The sequence below is a fragment of the Loxodonta africana genome, chromosome 7, assembly GCF_030014295.1.
Source record: "Loxodonta africana isolate mLoxAfr1 chromosome 7, mLoxAfr1.hap2, whole genome shotgun sequence".
Taxonomy (NCBI): domain Eukaryota; kingdom Metazoa; phylum Chordata; class Mammalia; order Proboscidea; family Elephantidae; genus Loxodonta; species Loxodonta africana.
In genome coordinates this window covers 104,540,028-104,565,902 of record NC_087348.1, presented here as the reverse complement: position 1 = coordinate 104,565,902, position 25,875 = coordinate 104,540,028, and the positions used below count along the sequence as shown (strand labels likewise).

Below are 25,875 nucleotides of genomic sequence, written 5' to 3'. Positions count from 1 at the left end.
GTCGCTATGAGTCAGAATCGACTCAACGGCATTGGGTTTCAGTTTTTTTAGTTTAACTTTCTATTGCATTGTCTAATTCTGTAATTTTATTGTTAATCTTCTGAATTTCTAATTGCTGTCTCTCTTTGTATTCTTGCAGCTTGTTAAATTTTTCATTATGTTCTTGAATAACCTTTTTAATTTCTTCAGCTGCTTTATCTGTGTGTTCCTTGGCTTGTTCTGTGTATTGCCTGATCTTCCTGATCCATTCCTGATGTCTTGAAGAGTTCTGTACGTTAATCTTTGGTATCCTACATCCGATAATTCCAGGAAGGCACCTTCATCAAGAAGATCCCTCGATGCTTTGTTTTGAAACATTGTTGAAGCGATCATGGTCTTCTTCTTTATTTGATTTGATATTGAGTTTTGTCTCTGAGCCATCTATAGTTATTATATTAGTTTATTTTATGTTTGTTTACTGTATCCTTGCTTCTTGTTTTGTTTTTATGTGCCCAAATACATTGCTTGAGTGTGCTAGCTTGATTATTTTCGCCTTTGAAGCTCTAACGTCTTGTCATCAGATGGCTAGAGGTGTTATCAGGTATATGAGCCTAGGAGTCCATTCACTTTTCTCGTACAAATTCAGCTCAGGTGTCCGGGTAGTTGGTCATCAGGTGTGTGGTACAGGCTCTGTCCTACAGTCTTAGAGGGGCACGGGTGTTGAGTGTAGGCACCAGTATCTGGTTGCAGCAGGGGGTCATGTGCTGAAGAAGACAAGGGGCTGACAAACAGACCTCCAGGGTGTCTGTGAGGAAAGCTCTTTCCTGTTCCGTAGAGCATACACATGGGTGGGTTCTGCAGACAGACCATGGGCACCCAGTATTTTGGGTTGTAAGGACGGGGAGGTACCAGTTATCCTTGGACCCCTGTCACGGGTGGCTGGGTGACCTGAGTAGAACCACCAGTCCTTAGGCCTCTGATGTGGGTTGGTGAGGACCCTGTCTAATAGGCAAAGCGGTATCAAACATAAAACACCCGCCTCTCCACTGCATGGCTGAAACAGTTGCAGTCTGCCAACAAAGGCCTATTCTCCTGAATAGGCCCACACAGGTCCATGCAGGGGCGAAAGGTATTCTAAGTCCACGGACCATTTGTGCCTGGACAGGAGCTGCTTCTTCCCTGAGCTCCCCAGGTAGTATAGAGCTGGCATATTATCTTTTCCCAATTGGTGAATTTATTCCTTCCCCAAGGTGAGGAGAATGGCTCAGGACACGCAACAGGACCTGTCTTTTGCCCAGGGAAATCAATAGCCACTAAAGCTGACTTGGGGGCTGTTGGCACAGTAAAATATATGCAAGTGCTTAGCTTTTGCCAAGAGCACCGTTCTTCTCTGGTTCCGGAGGTGTGAGTAGGTTGTGCGTCTGGCTGTTTCTCCCTGAAGAAACTGCAGCCAAATGCTACCGCAAGCCCACCATGTCCTGAGGGTTCCCCCCGATTCAGGTCCAGCAACTTCTCTCCACTTCTGAACCATCTGTCCCTCCCCCACCGCTCAGTCCATTTTCTAACTTTGCCTTTGATGTTCAGGGCTCCTACCTTGTCATAAATATAATCGTTTCACTTGTGTTTTTTTTGGTCTTTTTTGTAACAGGGTTCACCAGAAGCATCTGACAACTCCGCCATCTTGGCCTAGCCTCTGGGAATTGGTTTATTTACCACTATATTCCCAATGTATAGCCCAGCATCTGCCCCCTGTTGTGGTTGATGTTAGTTGCCATCAAGTTGATTCCAACTCTTTTTGACCTCACGTGTTACAGAGTAGAACTGCCCTATAGGGTTTTCTTGGCTTTAATCTTTATGGAAGCAGATTGCCAGGCCTTTTTTTCAACAGAGCTACTAGGTGGGCTTGAACTGCCAACCTTTAGCAGTTGATCTCAAACTGTTTGCATCCCCTACTTGGAGCCCTGGTGGTGTAGTGGTTAAGAGATCGGCTGCTAACCAAAAGGTTGGCAATTCAAATCCACCAACCACTCTTTGGAATCCCTATGGGGCTGTTGTACTGTGCCCTCCAGGGTTGCTATGAATCGGAAATGACTCAACAGCACCTAAAAACAACAACAGGGACCTACTACCTCCTAATAGCATTTAATAGTTTTTTCCCGAATGAATGAGTGTATATATCAATAATCGTTAAGTATGTCTGTATTTGACACTTGACTAAACTAGACAGCATAAAGAGCTAATTAAAGAGTCTCACTACTCTTGACTACAAGCCCTTCAAGAGCAGGACTTTTTGCTTCTCAGTACACTTTGTTGAATAAATGTTATGTCATAGAATTTTGCCAAATTTCCAGCAGGAGGGTACACACAACAGGCGTTCTGGGCTTTGAACCATAAAACCAAACTTTTTCCCCTTGAGTTGATTCCTTATAGAACAGAGTAGAAGTGCCCCATGGGGTTTCCCATGAGCAGCTGGTGGATTCAAACTGTCAAAGTTTTGGTTCGCACCCATAGCTCTTAAACACTGCACCACCAGGGCTCCTCTGTGCTATGAGAACTCACCGTTTTCTAATCTTTAGCCTCTCCTTTACTGCCTTCTTGTCCATTTTCCCACTTGGAGTCAAAGATCACAGCAAAGCCTACAAGAGCTTGGGAGAAGGCATTTTAAATTTTCAGAGGCTTAATGTCTGTCTTGTCCTAGTTTCCAGCTCTTGCTAGCTTTCCCACTACCATACTGCTGTCAGCAGAGAACGTTGTTTTTAGGTCAGGGCTAAGCAAACTTTTTTCTGTAAAAGGCTGGAGAGTAAATATTTTAGTCTTTCCAGGTCATAAGGTATCTGTCTGTTTGTGCCCTTGTAACCAAAGGCTGCTGAACCAATCACCCCTTGAGCTTAATCTCCCTCTGTACTTCTGATTATGCAAGATAATATATTCCTTTATTGCTTAGTTGGATTTATTGTTACTTATAGCTGAAGATATAATTCACACGAACCCCCACTACAGTATAAGCTCTAAGAGGGCAAAGAACTTTATAAGTAAGTAAATAAGTAGAAAAATAAGTAAAAGAAGTAAAAGAATGGAAGTGGCTATGTTTCAATAAAACTTTGTTTACAAAAGCAGACAGCTGGCCAGATTTGGCTAAACCCTGCTTTAAGTAAACAAGGCAGGTACCTGGGGCAATGTTTTCAAGCTTTAAAGTACATCAGAATCACCTGGAAGACATGTTATAAAACACAGTGGCTGGGGCTCACTGAAATTTCTGATTCCATAGGTCTGAGGAATCACTGGAGAATGAATTTTCTAATAAGTTAGGGTTGTCAAATAAAATGCAGAATGCCCTGTATGTATGTCTGAAATTTGAATTTCAAATAAACAACAAATAATATTTTAGTAAAAGTATATCTCAAATATTGCATTATTCTTTTTTTCTCTGAAGTTCAAATTTAACTGGTATCCTGTGTTTTATTTGCTAAATCTGGCAGCACTAAATAAGTTCCCAGGTGATGCTGATGCTGCTGTCCTGGGACCATGCTTGAGAAACACTGGTCTCATACATATAAGGGCCTTTCTATTTCAGAAGCCTTGAGCTGGATTGAAATAAATACTTATCAGCACAACTCAAGTATCCTGAACACTCAGCCTGTATATGTGAACGTGTTCCTACTTTATTCACAAAAGGGTTTTTTGCCTAAACTAGATGCTTAAATATGCATTCTTTTTTTTAATAAACTTTATTTTTTAGGGAAATTTTAAGCTTGCAGAAAGTACAGAAAGTTCCCATATACTCCCTTTTACCCTGTACACTTTTTCTCCTACTGTTAACATCTTACATTCTTGTAGTACATTTGTTATAACTGATGAACCAATATTGATACATTATTACTAACTAAAGTCCATAGTTTAAATTTCACTGTCTGTGTTGTACAATCCTGTTTTTTTGACAAATGCATAGTATGTGTCCGCCATTAGAGTATTATACATAATAGTTTCACTGCCTTAAAACTGCCTTGTGCTCCACCTATACATCCTTCTCCCCCTCTCCTTTGGCCCTTCCACTCACTGCTGTCGAGTCAATTCTGACTCATAGCAACCAACAGAGTAGAACTGGTCCATAGAGTTTCCAAGGCTGTAAATCTTTGTTCAGGGATTTGAAGGGAACAATGAAGAACTTTTACATTAGGTTGCACCTCAGAAGTTGGATTATTAAATCTTGTTTTGCAATCAGGCTTTCAGAAAGATAAACCACACCTTTTTAATACAAAACCCTAGCTATTTAAAAAGGGATTTTGTGTTGAATAAAACATTAAATAATGGCCAACATAGTACAAGGTGTCAACTCAGTATGATACACTTCTCACAATCAATGGTTTGCTGACAACCCACAATTTAATAGTTTCAGAATTAAACACAAACACACACCCTCACTCACTACACAGAATGTAATAGAATTCACCCAACATTTTTTATTTCACATCAAGTTGAGGTAACTGAAACAAGGAAGGTAAAATGAATCTGCTTTCATTCATCTAAAGTCTTGCTCTGCATCAGAGAATAAACCTCAAAATACCAAGAGTCTTTTTAGAAATCCACCAGCTCAATTTCAAAATGATAGTCATTTTCTACAAATCACCACAAGGGAAATCCAAAGATGATAAGTGAAAGTAGGGGAAGTTACAACTTTGTAGTGTTAGAGCCATGGTCTCTGGTTAAAAAGAGACCAGGTAGGATTTTTTACTTAGTTTTCTTTCTGACCATGTAGGTTCCATTCCCAGTTCCCTTGGTAAAGGTCATCTGGACTCATTTCTCCCAGATCAGTATGTTTTCAGACTGCAGGTTGAGACCCATTAGCGGGTTGGGAAATCTTAAACAAAACATTTCAGCATGTATCATACATGTATGTGTATTGTTTCATAGAACCTTTTGTCTCAGTTATGTATGTGTGTGTGATTGGAATATTATATATAATCTGTCATGGATTGAATTGTGTCCCCCCCAAAATATGTGTATCAATTTGGCGAGGCAATGATCCCCAGTATTGTGTGATTGTCCACCATTTTGTCATCTGATGTGATTTTCCTTTGTATTATAAATCCTGCCTGTATGATGTTAATGAGGGGAATGGGCGGCAGTTGTGCTAATGAGGCAGGACACAGTCTATAAGATTGGATTGTGTCTTGAGCCAGTTTCTTTTGAGATATAAAAGAGAGAAGCAAGCAGAGAGACAGGACGACCTCATAACCACCAAGAAAGCAGTGCAGGGAGCAGAGCACGTCCTTTGGATCCGGGGTTCCTGCGCAGAGAAGCTCCTAGTCCAGGGAAACACTGATGAGAAAGACCTTCCTCCAGAGTCAACAGAGAGAGAAAGTCTTCCCCTGGAGCTTTCACCCTGAATTTGGACTTTTAGCCTACTTTATCATGAGGAAATAAACTTCTCTGTGTTAAAGCCATCCACTTCTGGTATTTCTGTTATAGCAGCACTAGATAACTAAGATAGGTGAGTTACCTTCAAAAAAAGTTTAAAAAAATTGCTATCATAAATGGTAGGTCACCTAAGCTTAAAGATGCAGTTAATCAGAATGATTGTCCCTTTGCCTCAAGTGAGGATTTAAATTCTTAAAGCACTCCTGGACAAAGTAACCCCAAATGCTTTAGGCCTATGCCCTTTTCAGGCATTTGCTTAAAAAACAAATTGGACTTAAAAACCATTCAATTTCTATCTAGCCCTCTTTTCTAACAGTCTGTAGTAGGATAAATCAGGAGCCCTTCTGGCATAACAGTTAAGAACTCAGCTGTTAACCTAAAGGTTGGTGGTTCAAACCCACACAGCAGCTTCATGAGAGAAAGATCTGGTAATCTGCTTCCACAAAGATTACAGCCAAAAAAAACCCTATGGGGCAGTTGTACTGTGTCACACATGGGGTTGCTGTGAGTCAGAATCAACTTGACGCCACCCAACAACAACAGCATAGGAGGATAATACACTTAAGGCCACATCTCAGTCCTTTCTCACCCCCCTTTTTTTTTTCTTTTGAAGGCCCTGAGATGCTATTGTACTTGTCATCTCTGTAACAGCTACCATCTACTCTGCCTCACAGATTCCTTCAGATCCAGGTTCCCTCCCAACAGAGCACAATACAGCTCCCTCAGTTTTTCCTCTGTTTCCTATTGCTAAAGCAATCACTGAATTATTTTTTTCTGTTTTTTTGGTGGGGGAGTGGGAGAGGGAGAGTGGAGAATTGTTCTGTTCATTTTGTTTAAACTGATCAAAGAAACCTAGAGCCAGAAATAGACGTATAACAAGACTGTAAAAAGTTTAGAAAAGAAATGAGAACCTATCAACAGAGATGTCAATAGCAGATGGAGCTGCCAGGAAATGGGAGGCACAAGACCTCGGGTTAGCTCCAATCAGAGTCAGCTTCCTGGGCGTTTGACCTATGCGCTGGTACAGGGTGCTGTGCTCGGAAAGGCCCTGTACTTTGTTTAATTCTCTGTTGTTGCCATCTGGAAATTCTGAATGATTTTATCTTTGAACATGAGTTTTGCAAGTGAAGTCCGATGGGACAGTGGAACTTGTATATGACCAGGTATGAACAGTAGGCACATCTGCTGTTTCTTGCTGCTTCACTCATATAATACTATTTGTGATTCCCCATGAGCACAGAATTCCAGTGGATCCATAATGTGTGGATTTCAGTGAGACTCAAAGTGCAAGGTAAGCATGTTACGTCTACAACTAAGTAAGCAGGAGTGCTGACAGCCCCAAGAGGCTAGGACTTGAAACAGGACCAATAGCATCCTACGTTCTTCTGAACTATTCTACGTTTCTTATGCAGTGACCACGAAGTGTGCGGTCCGTGGAGTTCGTGGGAGCTCAAAGAAGTCTTCATTCTAAAATCCATAGACAAGAATCCTGTGTCCCTGTCCCAAGTTCTGGTGGGTGTTATCATGACTTTGGCTCCCTTCAGGGCAATGAGTGTGTTCTTGGCCTGTGTAGGCACTGAAAGTGTGAGGATGCTTAATACCTTAGCTGAACAGGATTTTATTGTCCATGTCATGAATTGAGTTATGACCCCCAAAAATATGTCAGCTTGGCTCGGCCATGATTCCCAGTATTATGTGGTTGTCCTCCATTTTTGTGATCTGATGTAATTATCCTCCATTTTGTGATACATTGTAAATCCTAACCTCTACCTGGTGGCACAGTGTCTGAGAGCTCGGCTGGTAACCACAATGTCAGCAATTTGAATCCACTAGCCAATCCTTGGAAACTCTATGGGGCAGTTCTGCTCTGTCCTGTAGGGTTGCTGCCTGTTGGAATCAACTCAATGGCTGTGGTTAACAGGTTATATGTTAATGAGATAGGATCAGTATGGGGTGTATCTTGAGTCATCACCTTACAAGAGAGTTTCACTCAAGTCATACCCTTAGTTAAGGCACACCCTTACCCAAGTCCCACCCTTGCTTGAGTCATACCTTTTATCTTACAAGAGATAAAAGGAGAGAGAAAGGAGAGGAGAGAGACCTTACTATCACCAGGAAAGAAGAGCCAGGAGTACAGCGCATCCTTTGGACCCGGGGTCCCTGTGCTGAGAACCTCTTAGACACAGGGGAAGATTGATGCCAAGACGCATAGAGATCTCCAAGGAACATCAGGCCCACTGATACCGAGAGGAGACAAGGACCTTCCCCCAAAGCCAACAGAAGAAAAAGACTTCCCCTAGAGTTGGCGCCTGAATTTGGTCTTCTAGTCTCCTAAACTGTGAGAGAATAAATCTCTCTTTGTTAAAGCCAACCAATTGTGGTATTTTTGTTATAGCAGCACTAGATAACTAAGACAGTCTACTTTTGGACTGGCAGTCCAGGTGGGCCATATTCTAGGTAATTTCTTAGGCTCAATCTTCCAATTCTGGAGACCCTAAGTAGCACAAACCATTAGTGTGCTTGGCTTCTAACAAAAAAGTTGGTGGTTTGAACCCATCCAGAGGTGCCTTGAAAGAAAGTTCTGGCAAACTACTTCCAAAAAAATCAGCCACTGAAAACTTCTGAAAAATCAGTTCTACTCTGATGCACGTGGGGTCACCATGAGTCAAAACTGACTTGATGGCAACTGGTTTGGTTTGGGTTTTTTATCTTCAAAGTCAGTAATCTTTCTTCTGCTGTGTCTAATCTACTGGTCTAACCCATCCACTGAGTTCTTTTTTTGTTTTCCCCTTGAGTTCTTTATTTCAGTTTTTCTTTTCTAGAAGTTCTGCATCTTTTAAAATCCACCAGGTTAGTCTTGATAGTCTCTTGCTGCTTGCTCATTTTTTTGATCCCATCTTTTGGATCACAAATATTTCGTTCTCTCAGCAAATATTTGTTGAACACCTATTATGTTCTATTTTGTTTTAATACCTTATATCCAAAGCAAGTGTAGGCAAACTATGGTTCCTGGCCAATCTGGCCCACTGTCTGTTTTTGTAATTAAAGTTTTATTCGAACACAGCCACACCCATTGATGTACATATTGTCTAGGCTGCTTTCACACTGCAAAAGCAGCGTAAAGTCTAATATATTTACTGTCTGGCTGTTTACAGAAGAAGTTTGCTGACCTTTGATATATAGAGATATGCACAGGAACTAATAACAAAACCGAAATGGGTACGAACATATACTGTTGGGGGCCAGTGCAGTTTGGTACGATGTTAATAGAGAACCGTACTGGCTTTCCATCCAGTAGCTAATTCTGACAGCTTAGCTTAAGGAAACAACCAGAGAGGTATACGAAGAGTTGTGTCCTGGGCTGTTAATGAAAACATTATTCATAATAGCAAAAAATTGAAAGCAATCAACACGTCCAAAAATGAGGTATTAAGTAGGTAATAGTACATTCATAGAAATGTATGTAAAGATATGCAAGCAAAAAAAAAATCTTGTTTTTGAATAATTATTAACAGTCTGAAAATGCAGCTCATAAACAGTATATTCAGTATAATCACAATTCTTTAAAATTATAGACAGAAAATATAACCATCACTAAAAGCAGTTATTACTGGGTAGTAGAATTAAAGGTGATTTTTAGGGTTTTTTTTCCTGTATTTTTTATGTTCAAATCAGAAAGTTACTTTAAAAACTTTTGATCTTGAAATGATTATAGAATCACAGAAAGTTGGAAACAGAGGTCCAATGTTCTCTTCACCCAGTTTTCCTCAATGGTTACATCTTCTGGAAGTATAGTGCAATATCAAAACCAGGACACTTACATTGGTACAATACGCAGTGTGTTCTGTCATTTTATCACATGTATATATTTGTGTAACCACCACTCTTCAGGTACTTTAGTGCCCTTGGGTCCCTCTTTGGATCTTCTTGGTGAGACAGCACTTAACTTCTTGCACCCTTGTAGCATAAGACCCATCCCATGAAGTTCCTGTATTCATTTCCTTCATCCATCTTAGAGGTCCCTATGGTTACTCTTACCATTGTTCTTTGAGTAATGTTCTATGAGTAAGGACACTTCTTTGTGAAGTGGCCAAATTTAATATTTTTCAGTCCCTATTTCTTCTGGATTGCTCTTCTGCATTTGACAGTGTTGGATACTCAGACTTTACACTTTCTAATTCTTTGGCTTTTGTCACACTTCATTCTCTTGGTTCTCTTTATACCCCTCTGACCATTCCTTGTTATTTCGCAGCCGTTCATTCTGTCCATCCCTTAAACACTCCAGTTTGCCATGTATGCACCTTTCTTCACCATCTATACTACCATAGTGTCATGGACTGAATTATGTTCCCCAAAAAAATGTGTGCATTGATTTGGCTGGGCCATGATTCCCTGTATCATGCGGTTGTCCTCTAATTTGTGATTATAATTTTACATTAAAGAGGAATTCGGGTGGGATTGTAACACAACCCTTACCCAGGTCACATCCCTGATCGAAAGTAAAGGGAGTTTCCCTGGGGCGTGGCCTGCACCACCTTTTACTTCTCAAGAGATAAAAAGGAAAGGGAAGCAAGCAGAGAGTTGGGGAAGCTCATACCACCAAGAAAGCAGCCCAAGAGCAGAGTGTCTTTTGGACCTGAGGTTCCTGCTCTCAGATGCTCCCAGACCAAGACTGATGACAGGGACCTTCCTCCAAAGCTGTCAGAGAAAGCCTTCCCCTGGAGCTGGTGCCCTGAATTTGGAATTCTAGCCTACTAGACTGTGAGAGAATAAAATTCTGTTTGTTAAAGCCATCCACTTGTGTTATTTCTGTTATAGCAACACCAGATGACCAAGACACATAGTCACAACTGGGTTTTCAATATCTCTTAACAAAAATGTTGGGCTGGCCTCTAAATCAGCCTCTTTGGTTCTTTTATACCCCTTTCAGTAGACATTGCAGCTGTCTTCCTCATATCAGGTCCACTCTACTCAACTGCACACTACCTGGGATTTGATCTTAGTGTCAGGAGTGGCCACTAACTGGGTTGGGCTAAATCATGGAGGCCTTATTCCCTTGCAATTGGTTAAGGAACTTGAGCCTAAGTGATTCAGGATCTGGCATTGCCTTGGCTACAGGGTTTGGTTCAGAAATGGGCACATCACCCAATTTGGATCAATGAGATAGGGGAATTTGTTAGAGGCACCTCAGCCTATTAAGTGCTGTGATGCTTAAGATTGTGTCAGCTTGGCTGGGCCATGATTCTCAGTATTTTGGCAGTTGTGTAATGTTGTAGTCACTTCCCTATTGAAATTTGATACATGATCACCACCATGATGGGATCTCCTGTGAGTAGCCAATCAGTTAAAAGGGAGTTTCCTTGGCCATGTGGCCTTCATCAAGTGTGGGCAGACATTGAGGCAGGGCTGACGGGCTTTTGCTGGTTCTGGATCCTAGCAGCTAGCTCCTTTTTGTCTGACTTCCAGTCCTTGGGACTTGAGCTAGCAGCTTACCTGCAGTCTTTCCTGCTGATCTCAGGATTCGTCAATCTTCACAGCCTGTGAGCAACAGTCTTGCTCTCCAGCCTGCCAATCTTGGGTTCGCCAGCCCCTGCAGCTACGTAAATCAGGAGAAGCCTCTTTCCAGACCAATAAACTTGGAACGTTCCAGCCTCTACAACCTCGTGAACCATTTCCTTGATATAAATCTCTCTTTATATATATATATTTATATGCTACACTGGTTTTGCTTCTCTAGAGAACCCAGCCTAAGACAAGGGCAGTGAAGGTTCACAACTTTTTGTTCCTCTAAATGTTATTATGTGTGAATGTGAAGGCCAGATTTACTACGGCCGCCGTCTTTCCACCTGTCAGAAGATGAAACTGACACATGGACGAAAGCAGAGAAATGGAGCTGAGCCACTGGATTAAGCCAGCCTTGAAATCCACCCAAGATCTAGGTTGCTAGGTATATAAATCAACTTTTATTCACTGTTTAAGACAATCTGTGCTGATTTTTCTGTTATTGGAAGCTGACAGCATCCAGATATACATTTAAATCCATCCTAACATGGCTGCAAAAATTATATATATGCCACCTTGTCAACATCCCCACTGCCTACAGGATAAAGTCCAGACTCCTCGAAATGACATAAATCTTTCTCTTTGTCTATATTCTGTGCCTAACTAGCTCCTTGAAGAAAGAAAATAGGTCTTAATCACCTCTCTATTCTCAAAGTCTGGCAAAATGCTGACATACAGTTGAGTGGCATTAAAGATGCCTTGCTAGAAGTATGAATCTATCAGGCAATAAATCTGTGATTTAGGGCTCTAAACCCAGAAGTCCCGACCTTCTCAGGGCTCAAGTCTACCTTGTTTGAGTGGAGAAAGTATATATAAGATGCTACTGTTTTTTGTTTTTTTAAAGAAATGAGGGTGAGTACATACATATGTACTTGCTTATTATGAGGAAAGAAGAGTGGAAGGATAACATTAGAACATATAAAATGGTATCTATGAGGGAACGGAGGAAATAGAGGAGACGGAGAGAAATTAGAATCTTTTAAAAATACCTTGTTTTGTAGATTTGATTTTGGAATGATATACGTATTCGTGTAATTATAAAAAAAATAATTTCTTAAAAAAGTAATCCCTGATACTCAAAGTAAAATAAATTAACTATCCAGTTAGTACACACAAAAGAACTATTACAAGAGACATAAACAGTAATTTGTCTGGCCATACCTAGTGGGAGAGATCTTAAAAAAGTTAAAAAGAATTGCAAAAACAAAAACTTCAAAGCAAAAAACAACAAAAAAAAAACCCAAACAAACCATAAACTTACTATCCTTAATTGCAGTTTTGGTATTATTATTCTTAGACTTTATTTGTAATTACATTGGTATCATGGAGAAGCAAAATTTTCTCACAAGTGAACACAAATTTTAAGATTTATGAGGTTAGTAAAAAATCTTGCAGCCCTGATTTGGATGTGAAGTATCAGTATGAATACCAGATGCACTTTTTATAAAGTTTTATTGAGATATAATTCACACACCATACAAGTCATCCATATAAAGTGTACGATGTGATGGCTTTAAAAAATCATATTCAGAGTTGTGCAACTACCATCACAATCAATTTTAGAACATTTTCATCACTCTAGAAAGGAGCTGTCTACTCATTAGCAGTCACTCCCCCTTCCTCCCTCCCCCAATCCTTGGAAACAACTAATCTTTTTTTCTTGGCTCCATGGATTTGCCTATTCTGAACATTCACATAAATGGAATCATACAATATGTGCTCTTTTGTGACTGGCTTCCATCACTTAGCTTAATGTTTTCAAGGTTCAACAATTTTGTAGCATGTATCAGTATTTCATTGATTTTCATTACCAAATATGTCCTTGTATGGATACAGGATAGATATGAGTCAGAATTGACTCCATAGCAGTGGGTTGGGGTTTGGTTTGTATGGACATAACACATTTTGTTTATCCATTTATCAGTTGATGGACATTTGGGTTGAATTCTACATTTTGGTCATGTACAGGTTTTTGTGTGGATGCTTTTACTTTTCTTGGATATATAGCTGCCTAGGAGGTGAATTGCTGGGTCATGTAACTTTGTTTTTCCTTTTGATGAATTACCAGACTCTTTTCCAAAGTCCTACAACATTTTGTATTTCCACCAACAGTGTATGAAAGTTCTAATTTTCTTACATCCTTACTGCACTTTTTGACTTGAATTTCCCTATAGGGTTGCTGTGAGTTGGAATCGACTCAACAGCAATTTTTTCTTTTTTTTATGATCAGTGAGGTTGAGCATCTTTTCATATACTCGCTGTCCATTTGTATATCCTCTTTGGGAAATGTCTATTCAGATATGTAAAAAATGGCCCTGGGGTGTTGGACATCCTTGTCTAACTTCTCAAGGGGAAGGAGAGAGATTCAAGGTCAACATCAGTTCAAGGCTGACCTCTGTGAGGTGGAGGTGAGACATACCTCCTCTCTCCAGCCCTTTTACCTATTCTGACACCAGCTGTCCCCGCCCCCCCCCCCCAGCACTCCTCTGCTGGGTTTGGTAATTCATTGCAGTGGCCATACAGAACTCACTGACCATACTCAGCTATGGGGTTTATAAGGGCAGTAAAAGTTTACAACTTGGGATCAGGATCAATAGGCGGCAACTCAGCTTCAGGATCAGGAAGCATGGAGACAGTCTCCCATCTTCAGTGCAGGACTCCTCTCAGCCCTCAGCCTGTCCTCTGCCCTGCTCAGGCAAGTGTTACAAAGCTCTTTTGGCCAGCCAGTAAGTGCCTGGAGGCATCCCACTGCCAGCTCTGCTGAAAAGTGCTCGGAGGCACCCCACTCCACCAGGAAGCCTCCTGCCCAAAAGCTGTCATCTCTTTTGCTTCGTGGGTCAGCATACCCACTGTAGCCCCCTTGCTCCATGGGCTGAGAAGCTCACTGTGCTGTCTTGCACCGGACTCCTTGTTCTGCTGCCGCTGTTCCTCTGCTGCCTCTTCCCGCTGTCTCGCGCCTTCTCTGGTGTTACAGCTCTGTCTGTTTCCGGGTCAAGGAGGTTGTCAGCCCAGCAATCTCAGGTCTAAATGACACACTCCACTCTGGGCTCTTCTTGCTTGATGGTAGTGAGGTCTTCTTTCTGCTCTGGGATTGACTCTTTTTTTAAACCTACCTGGATGGCAAAATTGACCAATCCCGTTATGGTTCTATACACCTTATTTGCATGCCACCTCCATACAAGGGTTCTATGCATCTTATTTCCATTCTTAGCAAGCTGTCCAATCCCCTTGGTGGGCCACAACCACCTTATTTGCATAATTCCACCAGACATTGTGTGGGAGTTAGGAGAGTGTGTGTGGCTAAAAGGGCCATATTAAGGAATTCACCGCACTGAGAGATCCTTTGTCCCTTTTTAATTGGGCTGTCTTATTGAGCTGTAAGATGGCTTAGTTACCTAGTGCTGCTTTAACAAAATACCATAAATCAGTGGCTTTAATAAAAAGAAATTTATTTTCTCCCAGCTTAGAAGCCTGAATTCAGGGTGCCGGCTCTGGGGGAAGGCTTTCTCTCTGTCAGCTCTGGAGGAAGAGCCTCATCTCTTTGAGCATCTGCTCCCGGGTGAGCTTCTGTAGTTTGGCACCTCTCTTCCCCCATCTCTGCTCTTTCACTTGTTTAATCTCCTTTATCTCAAGAGATTAATTCAAGACACGTCTACACTAATCCTCCCTCATTAACACAACAAAGACAACCCATTCCCAGATGGTATTATAACCACAGGCTTAGGTTAGGATTTACAACACATATTTTGGGTTGGGGGGGGCACAATTCAATCCATGAGAGTTCTTTAAATTTCTAAATGGAAGTCCCTCATCAGATGATTTGCAAATATTTTCTGCCATTCTATAAGTTCTTTCCACTTTCTTGGTGATGTCCTTGGGGCACAAAAATTTTAAATTCTAAGTAAGTCCCAATTTATCTTTTTTTCTCTTTTCTTTTGTCTGTTGTGCTTTTGGTGTCATAGCTATGAAACCAACACCTAATCCAAGGTCTTGAAGACTACAGCTGTTTTAAAAGTTTTCTAGTTTTACCTTTCCCATTTAGGTCTGATCCATTTTGAGTTAATTTTTGTGTATGATGTGAGGTAGAAGTCCAATTTCATTCTTTTGTATTTGAATATCCTGTTGTTCTAGCATCATCTGTTGAAAAAAAAAAATTTTTTTTTCTTCAATGAATTGTTTAAACACCCTGGTCAAAAAGAGACTGTAAATGTGAGGATCAACTTCTGGGCTCTTAATTCTATTCTAGGAGTTGCAACAGTTAAACACTCAACTACTAGCTGAAAGGTTGGTGGTTCAGACTCACCCAGAGGCACCTCAGAAGACAGGCCTGGTGATCTGCTTCCAAAAAGTCACAGCTTTGAAAACTCTACGGAGCAGTTCTACTCTTTGTACACGGGGTCTCTGTCAGAATTGACTCAGATGGTATTAACAGCAATTCTATTCCATCAGTCTTAATGTCTGTCTGTATTCCAGTAGCACACTGTCTAGATTACCGTAGCTTTGTAGTAAGTGTTGAAATCAGAAAGTATGAATTCATTGTTTGGGCTATTCTCGGTTCCCTGAATTTCTGTATGAATTTTAGGAATTAGCTCATCAATTTCTGCAAAGAAGTCAGCTGGGGTTCTGATAGACCCCGCATTTAATCTGTAGAATAATTTGGAAAGTGTTTGCATGTTAACAATATTAAGAGTCCCAATTCATAATATGGGATGCCTTTCATTATTTAGGACTTTTTTCAACGTTTTGTAGTTACACTTACTTTTATTTTAAAAATAAAAAACATTATTCCCTAGTTCAATCCATGGAAAAGGCCTTAGAAACAATAATCAATCCAGCACCAATGACCACTTTTAACACTCAAACGTGGTCTCTAAAAACCAAATCCATTGTGCAAGGAACCACACATCTAATGAGAAATGGCTGATACCAGGTCTGGGGCAGAAAATGCAGTAAATAAACCTAGAAAATAACAAAAAGCAAGGAAGCTGTCAAAGACTACTGGCTTCAATCTGAACAAACTCCCACTGATGGGACAATTTGAGCATGTATAAGGATAATTATAATGAATATTTAATCTAGTAAAATGCATGATACTAAACGAACTTCATCCTCATTGGTCATTTTGGATGATAGGGAACCATATCAATATTTTGAAAACCAATAAAGAACATTTGGCATGTATCCTGCATTTCCTATATAATCCTATACAAGGTTTAACTGGTGACTTTGCAGTGTGAAAACAGTCAGACTGGAACAAGTTTCCCAGAACTCCCAGTCTTATCTTCCCAGTTAGAATTAGGTCCCATGAGACAGTTTAAATAAAATTTGGAAGGAGAGACTAAAGCAGCACCTGTATTGCTTTTACACATTAAAGGTTGGTATAGTGGCACCAGGTGCTAAATGCAGCTCATTCATGTTGTCACATATCCACTGGATTAAGAAGCAGGACCTGCAACTATTCCACCTCATCCTTTATCTGTCCTTCTTTAGCTCCTTGATTCCTGGGACAGGTGTGGTTTTAGCTCAAAGAAAGTTTTAAAACAAACAAAAACCTACCTAGTTTTTTCAGAAGCACAATACATAGCCAATTTATCAAATCTGGATTTATTCTTTGCCAAGACTATATAAACACAAGGAAAAGGAATTATGGAAGACAATTAGATTAAGGTTTTTTTTTTCCCTGAACCATTGACCTTTGTAGTGTTGGATGCTACTATTTCATGCCTTTCCACATTCCACCAGCTTCCTTCAGTTGCACACTTTCCTCTGTTATTACACACTGTTGGATCTGACTTTCATGTATTTGTTGGAATATGTCCTCTCAAATTATTTGCAGAGCTGCATCACTAAGCTCAATGAATTAATAGCTTTTCCTGACTCAGGTAACCAGGAACTACTAAGTTTCTCTTTAATTAACCAGCTGGCTTTCTTCTCTAACTGGGGAGTTTCTCCAGAAATCAAAATTTCATAAAGCGGAACATTTTAAGCACAATAATAATGTGTTTCCATCAAGAAAAATGTTGTTCCCTCAGCATTTCATGGAAATGAGGACAGAAATAGAGCTTAAATATAATTGATAATACCAACCTATATGAGTTCTTCCTGTTGGACCTCTCATTACCTATACTAGCTTTAACTCTTGGCTTTTTTCTGTCAGGATCCACTGGAATCAACTTAAGTTTCTCAGTATATTTTGAGTATTTATATGGATTGATATTTCATGATTTTTATGCTTTCTTACAGATCCTTCAAAGAAAGAAAAATTGTTTTTAAAAAATAAAATTCATTTTATTTTGCAAAACATGTGGGTGCTCTGGACCCATTTGGGACATTATTGATATCTTTCCTGTATCTTGGAAATCATAAAAAATGAAATGGAACACATAAACATTGATATCCTAGGCATTAGTGAGCTGAAATGGACTGGTACTGGCCATTTTGAATCAGACAATCATATAGTCTCCTATGCTGGGAACGACAACTTGAAAAGGAATGGTGTTGCATTCATCATCAAAAAGAGCATTTCGAGATCTATCCTGAAGTACAGTGCTGTCAGTGACGGGATGATATCCATGCGCCTACAAGGAGGACCAGTTAATATGACTATTACTCAAATTTACGCACCAACCACTAAGGCCAAAGATGTAGAAATTGAAGATTTTTATCAGTTGCCACAGCCTGAAATTGGTTGAACGTGCAATCAGGATGCATTGATAAACTACTGGTGATTGGAATGCAAAAGTTGGAAACGAAGAAGGATCGGTAGTTGGAATATGTGGCCTTGGTGATAGAAACAATGCCAGAGATCGGATGATAGAATTTTCAAGACCAACCACTTCTTCATTGCAGATACCTTCTTTCACCAACATAAACGGCGACTATACACATGGACCTCACCAGATGGAACACACAGAAATCAAATTGAATACATCTGTGCAGCGGTGATGGAAAAGCTCAATATCATTAGTCAGAACAAGGTCAGGGGCCGACTCTGGAACAGACCATCAATTGCTTATATGCAAGTTCAAGCTGAAACTAAAGAAAATCAGAGGAAGTCCACGAGAGCCAAAATATGACCTTGAGTATATCCCACCTGAATTTAGAGACCATCTCGAGAATAGATTTGACACATTGAACAATAGTGACCGCAGACCAGACGAGTTGTGGAATGACATCAAGGACATCATCCATGAAGAAAGTAAGTGGTCACTGAAAAGACAGGAAAGAAGGAAAAGACCAAGATGGATGTCAGAGGAGACTCTGAAACTTGCTGTTGAGCATCGAGCAGCTAAAGCAAAAGGAAGACATGATGAAGTAAAAGAACTGAAGATTTCAAAGGGCGGCTCAAGAAGACAAAGTAATATAATGACACATGCAAAGAGCTGGAGATGGAAAACCAAAAGGGAAGAACACGCTCGGCATTTCTCAAGCTGAAAGAACTGAAGAAAAAATACAGGCCTCGAGTTGCAATAGTGAAGGATTCTATGGGGAAAATATTAAGTGAAACAGGAAGCATCAAAAGAAGATGGAAGGAATACAGAGAGTCATTATACCAAAAAGAATTAGTTGATATTCAACCATTTCAAGAGGTAGCATATGATCAGGAACTGATGGTACTAAAGGAAGAAGTCCAAGTTGCCCTGAAGGCATTGGCAGAAAACAAAGCTCCAGGAATTGATGGAGTATCAATTGAGATGTTTCAACAAACAGATGCAGCACTGGAGGTGCTCACTTGTCTATGCCAAGAAATATGGAAGACAGCTACCTGGCCAACCGACTGGAAGAGATCCATATTTATGCCTATTTCCAAGAAAGGTGATCCAGCCAAATGCGGAAATTGAAGAACAATATCATTAATATCACATACAAGCAAAATTTTGCTGAAGATCATTCAAAAATGGCTGCGGCAGTATATTGACTGGGAACTGCCAGAAATTCAGGCTGGTTTCTGGAGAGGACGTGGAACCAGGGATATCATTGCTGATGTCAGATGGATCCTGGCTGAAAGCAGAGAATACCAGAAGGATGTTTACCTGTGTTTTATTGACTATGCAAAGGCATTCAACTGAGTGGATCATAACAAATTATGGATAACACTGCAAAGAATGGGAATTCCAGAACACTTAATTGTGCTCATGAGGAACCTTTACATGGATCAAGACGCAGTTATTCAGACAGAACAAGGGGATACTGATTGGTTTAAAATCAGGAAAGGCGTGCGCCAGGGTTGTATTCTTTCACCATACCTATTCAATCTGTATGCTGAGCAAATAATCCAAGAAGCTGGACTCTACAAAGAAGTATGGGGCATCGGGACTGGAGGAAGACTCATTAACAACCTGCTTTATGCAGATGACACTACCTTGCTTGCTGGAAGCGAAGAGGACTTAAAGGACTTACTAATGAAGATAGAAGACCACAGCCTTCAGTACAGATTGCACCTCAACATAAAGAAAACAAAAATCCTCACAACTGGACCAATATGCAACATCATAAATGGAGAAAAGATTGAAGTTGTCAAGGATTTCATTTTACTTGGATCCACAATCAACACCCACGGCAGCAGCAGTCAAGAAATCAAACGATGCATTGCACTGGGTAAATGTGTTGCAAAGGACCTCTTAAAGTGTTAAAAATCAAAGCTATCACCTTCAAGACTAAGGTGCACCTGACCCAAGCCATAGTATTTTCAATTGCGTCATATGCATGTGAAAGCTGGACAATGACTATTGAAGACCGAAGAATTGACACCTTTGAATTGTGGTGTTGGTGAAGAATATTGAATATACACCATGGACTGCCAAAAGAACAAATCTGTCTTGGAAGAATGTATAACCAGAATGCTCCTTAGAGGCAAGGATGGCGAGACTGTGTCTTACATACATTGGACATGTCATCAGGAGGGATCAGTCCCTGGAGAAGATCATGCTTGGGAAAGTACAGGGTCAGCAGAAAAGAGAAAGACTCTCAAGGAGGTGGATTGACAGTGGCTGCAACAATGCGCTCAAGCGTAACGATTTTAAGAATGGCACAGGACGGGGCAGTGTCTCGTTCCGTTGTGCATGGGGTCGCTATGAGTCGGAACCAACTTTACAGCACCTAACGTATCTTGACACATTTTTTCTTTAATTAAGCTAACATTTCAGCATCACTAATCAATTATTCCAAACTACATTAGAAAAGACTTTATTTCCTCTGCTTCAGGTTAACCTCTCCACGTGTGATTTTGGTCCTTTTTTAGGGTTTTATGATCTCATTTATCAGTTTCATTCTTGCTACTGTTTTCTTGTCCTCATACCCATAAATGCATGGCAGTGTGTCCTTTGGTACAAAACAATCAACTACTCTCAACCCTATGATCTCAATATACATATCTCCCAACAATTACTCTTCTAGAAAAAGGGGCAACAACTCACTAGATGGACATATTCCCCCTTTCATTCATTTTTCAACCCACTGCATTTGGTGTCTATCTCCTCGCCTCATTTGCCCTAATGATAATATTTGCACTTAAGTTACTAATGGCCTACTTGGAAATCCAATGGCAACAATTTTTTTAAAAACTGTAGACTATTAAAACATTATTCTAATCATCTAGTTCTATACGGTTTTAAGCATATTTATTACAAAAATACTACAGAAGAAATTAAAAAACATTAAAGCATAGGATATACAATTTCCAGTAGGAATAAGCAACAATATAAAATGTATTTAAGGTTTACTACATGTTAAGTGAGTCCCTGGGTAGTGCCAATGGTTAACATGCTTGGCTGCTAACCAGAAAGTTGGGGATTTGAGTCCACCCAGAGTAATCTCAGAAGAAAAAGGCTTGGTGATGAACTTCCCAAAAATCTGCCATTGAAAACCTTATGGAGTACAGTTCTACTCAGATGTACTCGGGATTGCCATTAGTTGCAGTCTCCTCGAGAGCAACTATTTGTTGTTTTTGGTATATGTTAAGTACTGCTCTAATGGCCTTAAAAACTCGTTGCTGTTGATCCTGACTCATAGCAGCCCTATAGGACTGAGTAGAACTGCCCCATAGGGTTTCCTAGGCTATAATCTCTCCTGTGGAGCAGCTGGTGCATTCGAACCACTGACCTTTCAGTTAGCAGGCAAGCACTTCACCACTGTACCACCAGCACTCCTTACATGTATTCAATTATTTGGTCCTCACTACAACCCTGTGGAGTAGGTATTATTATCCGTGTAATATACATGAGAAAACTAAGGCACAGATTGGATCAGTTACTTATCCAAGGTGCATAATTATGAGCACAGCCCACTTTTAACCTCTACATGATATAGCTTTCTCCAGTTATGAGCACTACAAAAAAAAAGATCACTGCAAAAAAGCATAGTTTTATTATTTTCAGCATTTTATCACAATGAAAATAAAATAACACAGCTTTATAAAAATAAATTTTATTAAAAGCAGTAGAATTTGAGCAGGAAGACAGTACAAAGAATGTAAACAATGTAAACATCACTACATTCAGCTCAGCCTGATTGAATGCTGAAAGACAACTCTAAATGCTCTAAGTGCCCCTACTAGCAAGATACATTAAAAGATTCTATTGTATACAGACAAAACTCTTTTAATTTTGATTAGAAAAAAAGTTAATTTATCGAAGTCGATCCCAGCGCCAAATACTGGCATCATCACAAACGGCTATAAGAATGCTGCTGTCCCTGCTAAAACTGGTTTGTCGAATAGCAGCACCGCATTTATGATGAGTTAGTGTCGTGCATCTAGGGAAAAAACAGGCCAACAAGTTAAATACTTCTTAGTATCTAACTTAAACAGTACATGAGAAAATGAACAAGTGTCATAAATCAAATGGAAAGCATTTAAAATCAGAATACAAGCTTACGATGGATTGATTACTTTTGTGTGTGGCCTTTCTAGCCATGGTCTTGTAACTCTTATCCAGGTGATTGGGTGGGACTCTGTGATAACTGTGGCCCACCACCACCAAGGAAGGAGAGACCCCAGTAACAGGAGACAGCGTGGTGGGCATCCTGGCCCATGGAGAGAGAAAGTAGAATGTGTCTGGGCAGAGGCTAAGGGCCAGGGAGAGGCATGCCTGCAAGCTCGGTTGGGAAGAGGCTGTCTTGATTAAAGAACTGTATCTTGAGTGTTCGTGAGCCTGAATTGTACCAGTTACCTCGCTAATAAACCCCATAATCGTGAATACAGTCTATAAGTTGTGTGTGGACACTGCAATGAGTTATCGAACATAGCAGGAAGTAGAGAGTGCTGTATGAGGGACGGCTGTTGTCAGAATTAGTAAAGATGGCTGAGAGAGGAGGCTTATCTGACCTCTCCATCATAGCAATCAGTCTTGGGCTCTTGATCTTGGTTCACCTTTCCCCTTGTGAAGTTAGAGGAGGTCAGACAGTGACCCCACACCATTTTTACAAAGCTCAATCTCAAATTTCATAAAAAAAAAATTTTTTTACTTTGGGTATATTTTAAGTCCAAAAGGCACCATATAATTTACATAAAAAGAGAAATAACATCACTGAGTACTTAAAAAGACAATCATTATTAGATTAAAAAATTGTTTTAAGCTCTCTGAAACTAGGAAATGTTAAAACTGCTTTAAGGGTCAATTGTTTCCTATATACTGGCAAAAAAATTTTGGAGAAAAAGAAATTATTAACACGTCTAAATACTTACTTGGCTTTATGAGGATCTTCTACTTCTAAATCCCAAACATAAAGTTTGCCAACCTGATTGCCCAATGCAAGCATCTGTGTGAACATATTTAAAAATACAACAAATTAATCAAATCACCACACTATGAAGCATACAAGCAATTCCAAGACATCTTTTTTTTTTTTCAGGAAAACCTCAGTTCTGGCCTCTAGCTGTACTCTTGATTATCTCTTTGAATCTTACATTCCTGATTTGTAAATAGGATTAAGAATATATACTTACAGAGGTGTCCTGAGTAAATGAGAAGGCCTTTTGCAAATTTATGAAGGACTTTACAACACATAGCGTTAGCATGATGCTCTCCCATCTTAAAGAACTGTAGCAAAAGCTACAGAAAGCTCTTACAAAGCTTTCTTACAAAAATAAATACCCAAGTAACTGGTTACCAAAATATCCTAGCACCAAATTTGTTAAAAATTTTTCAGATAATTATTATTTCATCTCTATCTACCACTTTGATTTTTCTCTAAGTTTTTCTAAGAAAAAGCTACCAAAGTAACATGCTAATCACTGGAACATTGTCTTTTTTCCCCTTTTAATAATTTATTGTATTTTTGTTATTGTTGAGAATATATACAGCATAACACATCAAGCTTCTACATGTACAATTTAGTGACACTGATTGCGTTCTTCAAGTTGTGCGACCATTCTTACCCTCCTTTTCCAAGTTGTTTCTCCCCCATTAACATAAACTCACTGCCCCCTAAGTTTCCTATCTGATCTTTGAAGTTGCTGTTGTCAATTTGATCCCACATAGATGAAACATTATGTCATAATAATAGGTGTTAAAGAAAGTAAAACTTGACACCTAATTGCCAATTTCATAAGATAGTTGTGCAGTCACAAAGGTAGAATAAACAGCATCGAAGGGCAAGGTAATCAATATAAAACATCAAAGTAGATTCTTAAAGGAACCAGAGCATGTATACAACAAAAACAAAAACTGCAATGGCCTTTCATAAGTCAAATAATTTAAAAATGTGAAATAATGTTGCTACCTTTTGCCAGAAATCCATAGAAAACCTCATGTACCAAATGTCACACTGGCTGTAATCAAATCGCCCAAGAATAGTCACATTAGACTCACTGGGTTTAATTTTATCTATATCATCTTCCATTTTGCCAGGTTTCCAGCACACAATGGCATTTTCACAAGACTAAAAAAAGAGAAAAGGAAATGTTAATTGTAAAACCGAATTTAAAAATTAAAACCAAAGCTTTTTCTCTATCGTCATTTTTGAATTGGCAGCTCTTAGAACCTGATTAATCCATCTACTAAGTACAGTGATTTATATTCATCTATATTTACAGACTAAATGTCCACATTTGAGGACAAGAAATCTGTTATCAGATTCAGACAATACACAAAAGCATTTCACTGTTTGGAATTTTGGAAGTCACAATTTCTCTTCTAGATCAAACCATATTCAGCTCTAGAAACTTTGGCACTCAGAGACTGGCAGTGTTTTATGGCCAAGGTAAAACTACAAACACACAGTACTGTAATACATGGCCCTTCATGATCTGGCCCTGCTTACTGCACTAGACGCATCTTGCCACACACTCCTGTCCATTCCACCATTAATGTTAACCACATGTGCCTCCCTTTGCCTGGTTAACTAGCTGCTGCTCATCCCTCACCCTCATGCCCGCCACATGGTAAGTGCTCAATAGATGTCTCAGGAAAGTTAATGAATTTGTATAAAGGGCCTTAGAGATTAGGTTATTAACAAGGCAAGATAAGGCAATAAAAGCAGCGATTTAATATCAAGACACAGGAAAGGGGATGGGATTGAAATAAAGTGAGAAGTTAGGCTTTCCCTATCCTGTAACATCAAACCTTTGTACATACTTCTAGTTAAACAGCAAGCAGTAAAGACTGTAACAAAAGGACAACTGCACCAACAGTGCCCTATTCCTATTATCATCTATATCAGTGGTTCTCAACATGAAGGGTGCAGGCAGGGCAATTCTGCCCATTAGGAGACATGTAGGAGCCCTGATGGCACAATGGTTAAGCGCTCAGCTGTCAACTGAAAGGCTGGTGGTTCAAACCCACCATCCGCTCCACGGGAGAAAAGACCTGGCGATCTGCTTCTGTAAAGATTACAGCCAAAGAGACCCTATGGGGCAGTTCTGCTCTATCATACAAAGCATCACTATGAGTTGGAATCGACACACAACAACAACACAGGGGACACGTGGCATCGTATAGTGCGCAGAGGCTGCAGACGCTGCTCAACATCTTTCAATGCACAGAACCCTCACAAGAAAGAATCATCTGGCTCAACCTCTACAGCACCAAGGTTGATAAGCCCTGGTCTAGGTGAACTGCCACCCCGGACTTTTACAGAACACAGGCTCCACAGTCACTAGTGGCAGCCCTGGCTTGCAGACCTGTGGGATTCACTGGCATCTAAGCAGTTTAACAGCAGTGCCACAGGAAAATTAGGGAGGGCACAACATGCTCATGTCAGAACAGTATTCTCCAAGTTTTTTAAGACTACATAAAGTCCCAGTCCTTATACGAATCCTTTGAAACCACCTAATCTAGTAACTCTTAACTAAGAACAGGCAATAGGATCATTCACCTGGGAAGTTTTCTCAAAATACTCATCTGGGCCACAATCCTACTGAATCAATTTCTGAGAGGTACGCAGGAACAGATGAATTGTAAAATTGCTCCTGAAGTGCTTCTTCCTGACTGCACTGGTAAACAAAAAAAAACCTGTTGCCATCGAGTTGATTCCAACTCAGTGACCCTATAGACAGAGTAGACCTGCCCCACAGGATTTCCAAGGAGCAAATGGTAGATTTGAACTGGTGATGTTTTTGGTTAATAGCTGAGCTCTTAACCACTGCACCACCAGGGTGCCGCTGGTAATGTATCCTTAATTAGCAGAGTCCCCTTATGGATAACTATAGCATAAAACCAAAACCAAACCCATTGCGTTGAGTTGATTCTGACTGATAGTGCCCCTATAGGACAGAGCAGAACTACCCCATAGGGTTTCCAAGGAGTGGCTGGTGATTCAAACTGTCGGCCTTTTGGTTAGCAGCCATAGCTCTTAACCACTGTACCACCAGGGGAGGTAAAATGAATTTGCCCAAGGTAGTAGACAGCTGTACTTCAAAATGAAGCTTTTTAAGACTATGTAAAGTCCTAGAGAACTTTTAAAATTACAAAAGCCTAG

General features: G+C 40.1%; 1 protein-coding gene and 1 long non-coding RNA gene across 4 annotated transcripts in view; one reads left to right on the top strand and one right to left on the bottom strand.

Moving 5' to 3' along the window:
- The window catches only part of LOC111752970 (uncharacterized), a 52,551-nt gene that overhangs the window by 13,267 nt on the left and 13,409 nt on the right, over positions 1 to 25,875 (top strand). The window contains exons 2-3 of one of the 2 annotated variants that reach the window (XR_002787823.2): positions 6,810 to 6,909; positions 7,467 to 13,406. This is a non-coding gene — a long non-coding RNA (uncharacterized LOC111752970). Of the gene's footprint in view, positions 1 to 6,809; positions 6,910 to 7,466; positions 13,407 to 25,875 lie in introns of those variants that run through there. The other variant, XR_010322502.1, reaches the window with a different exon arrangement.
- Positions 21,369 to 25,875, bottom strand: part of EED (embryonic ectoderm development) — a 40,689-nt gene continuing 36,182 nt past the window's right edge. For both annotated transcript variants that reach the window (XM_064288804.1, XM_064288805.1), the window contains 3 exons: positions 23,680 to 23,838; positions 22,643 to 22,716; positions 21,369 to 21,711 (listed from right to left, as the gene is read on the bottom strand). In XM_064288804.1, coding sequence (XP_064144874.1) covers positions 21,585 to 21,711; positions 22,643 to 22,716; positions 23,680 to 23,838 — 360 coding nt within the window. In that variant the 3' untranslated portion in view covers positions 21,369 to 21,584. The remainder of the gene's footprint in view (positions 21,712 to 22,642; positions 22,717 to 23,679; positions 23,839 to 25,875) is intronic.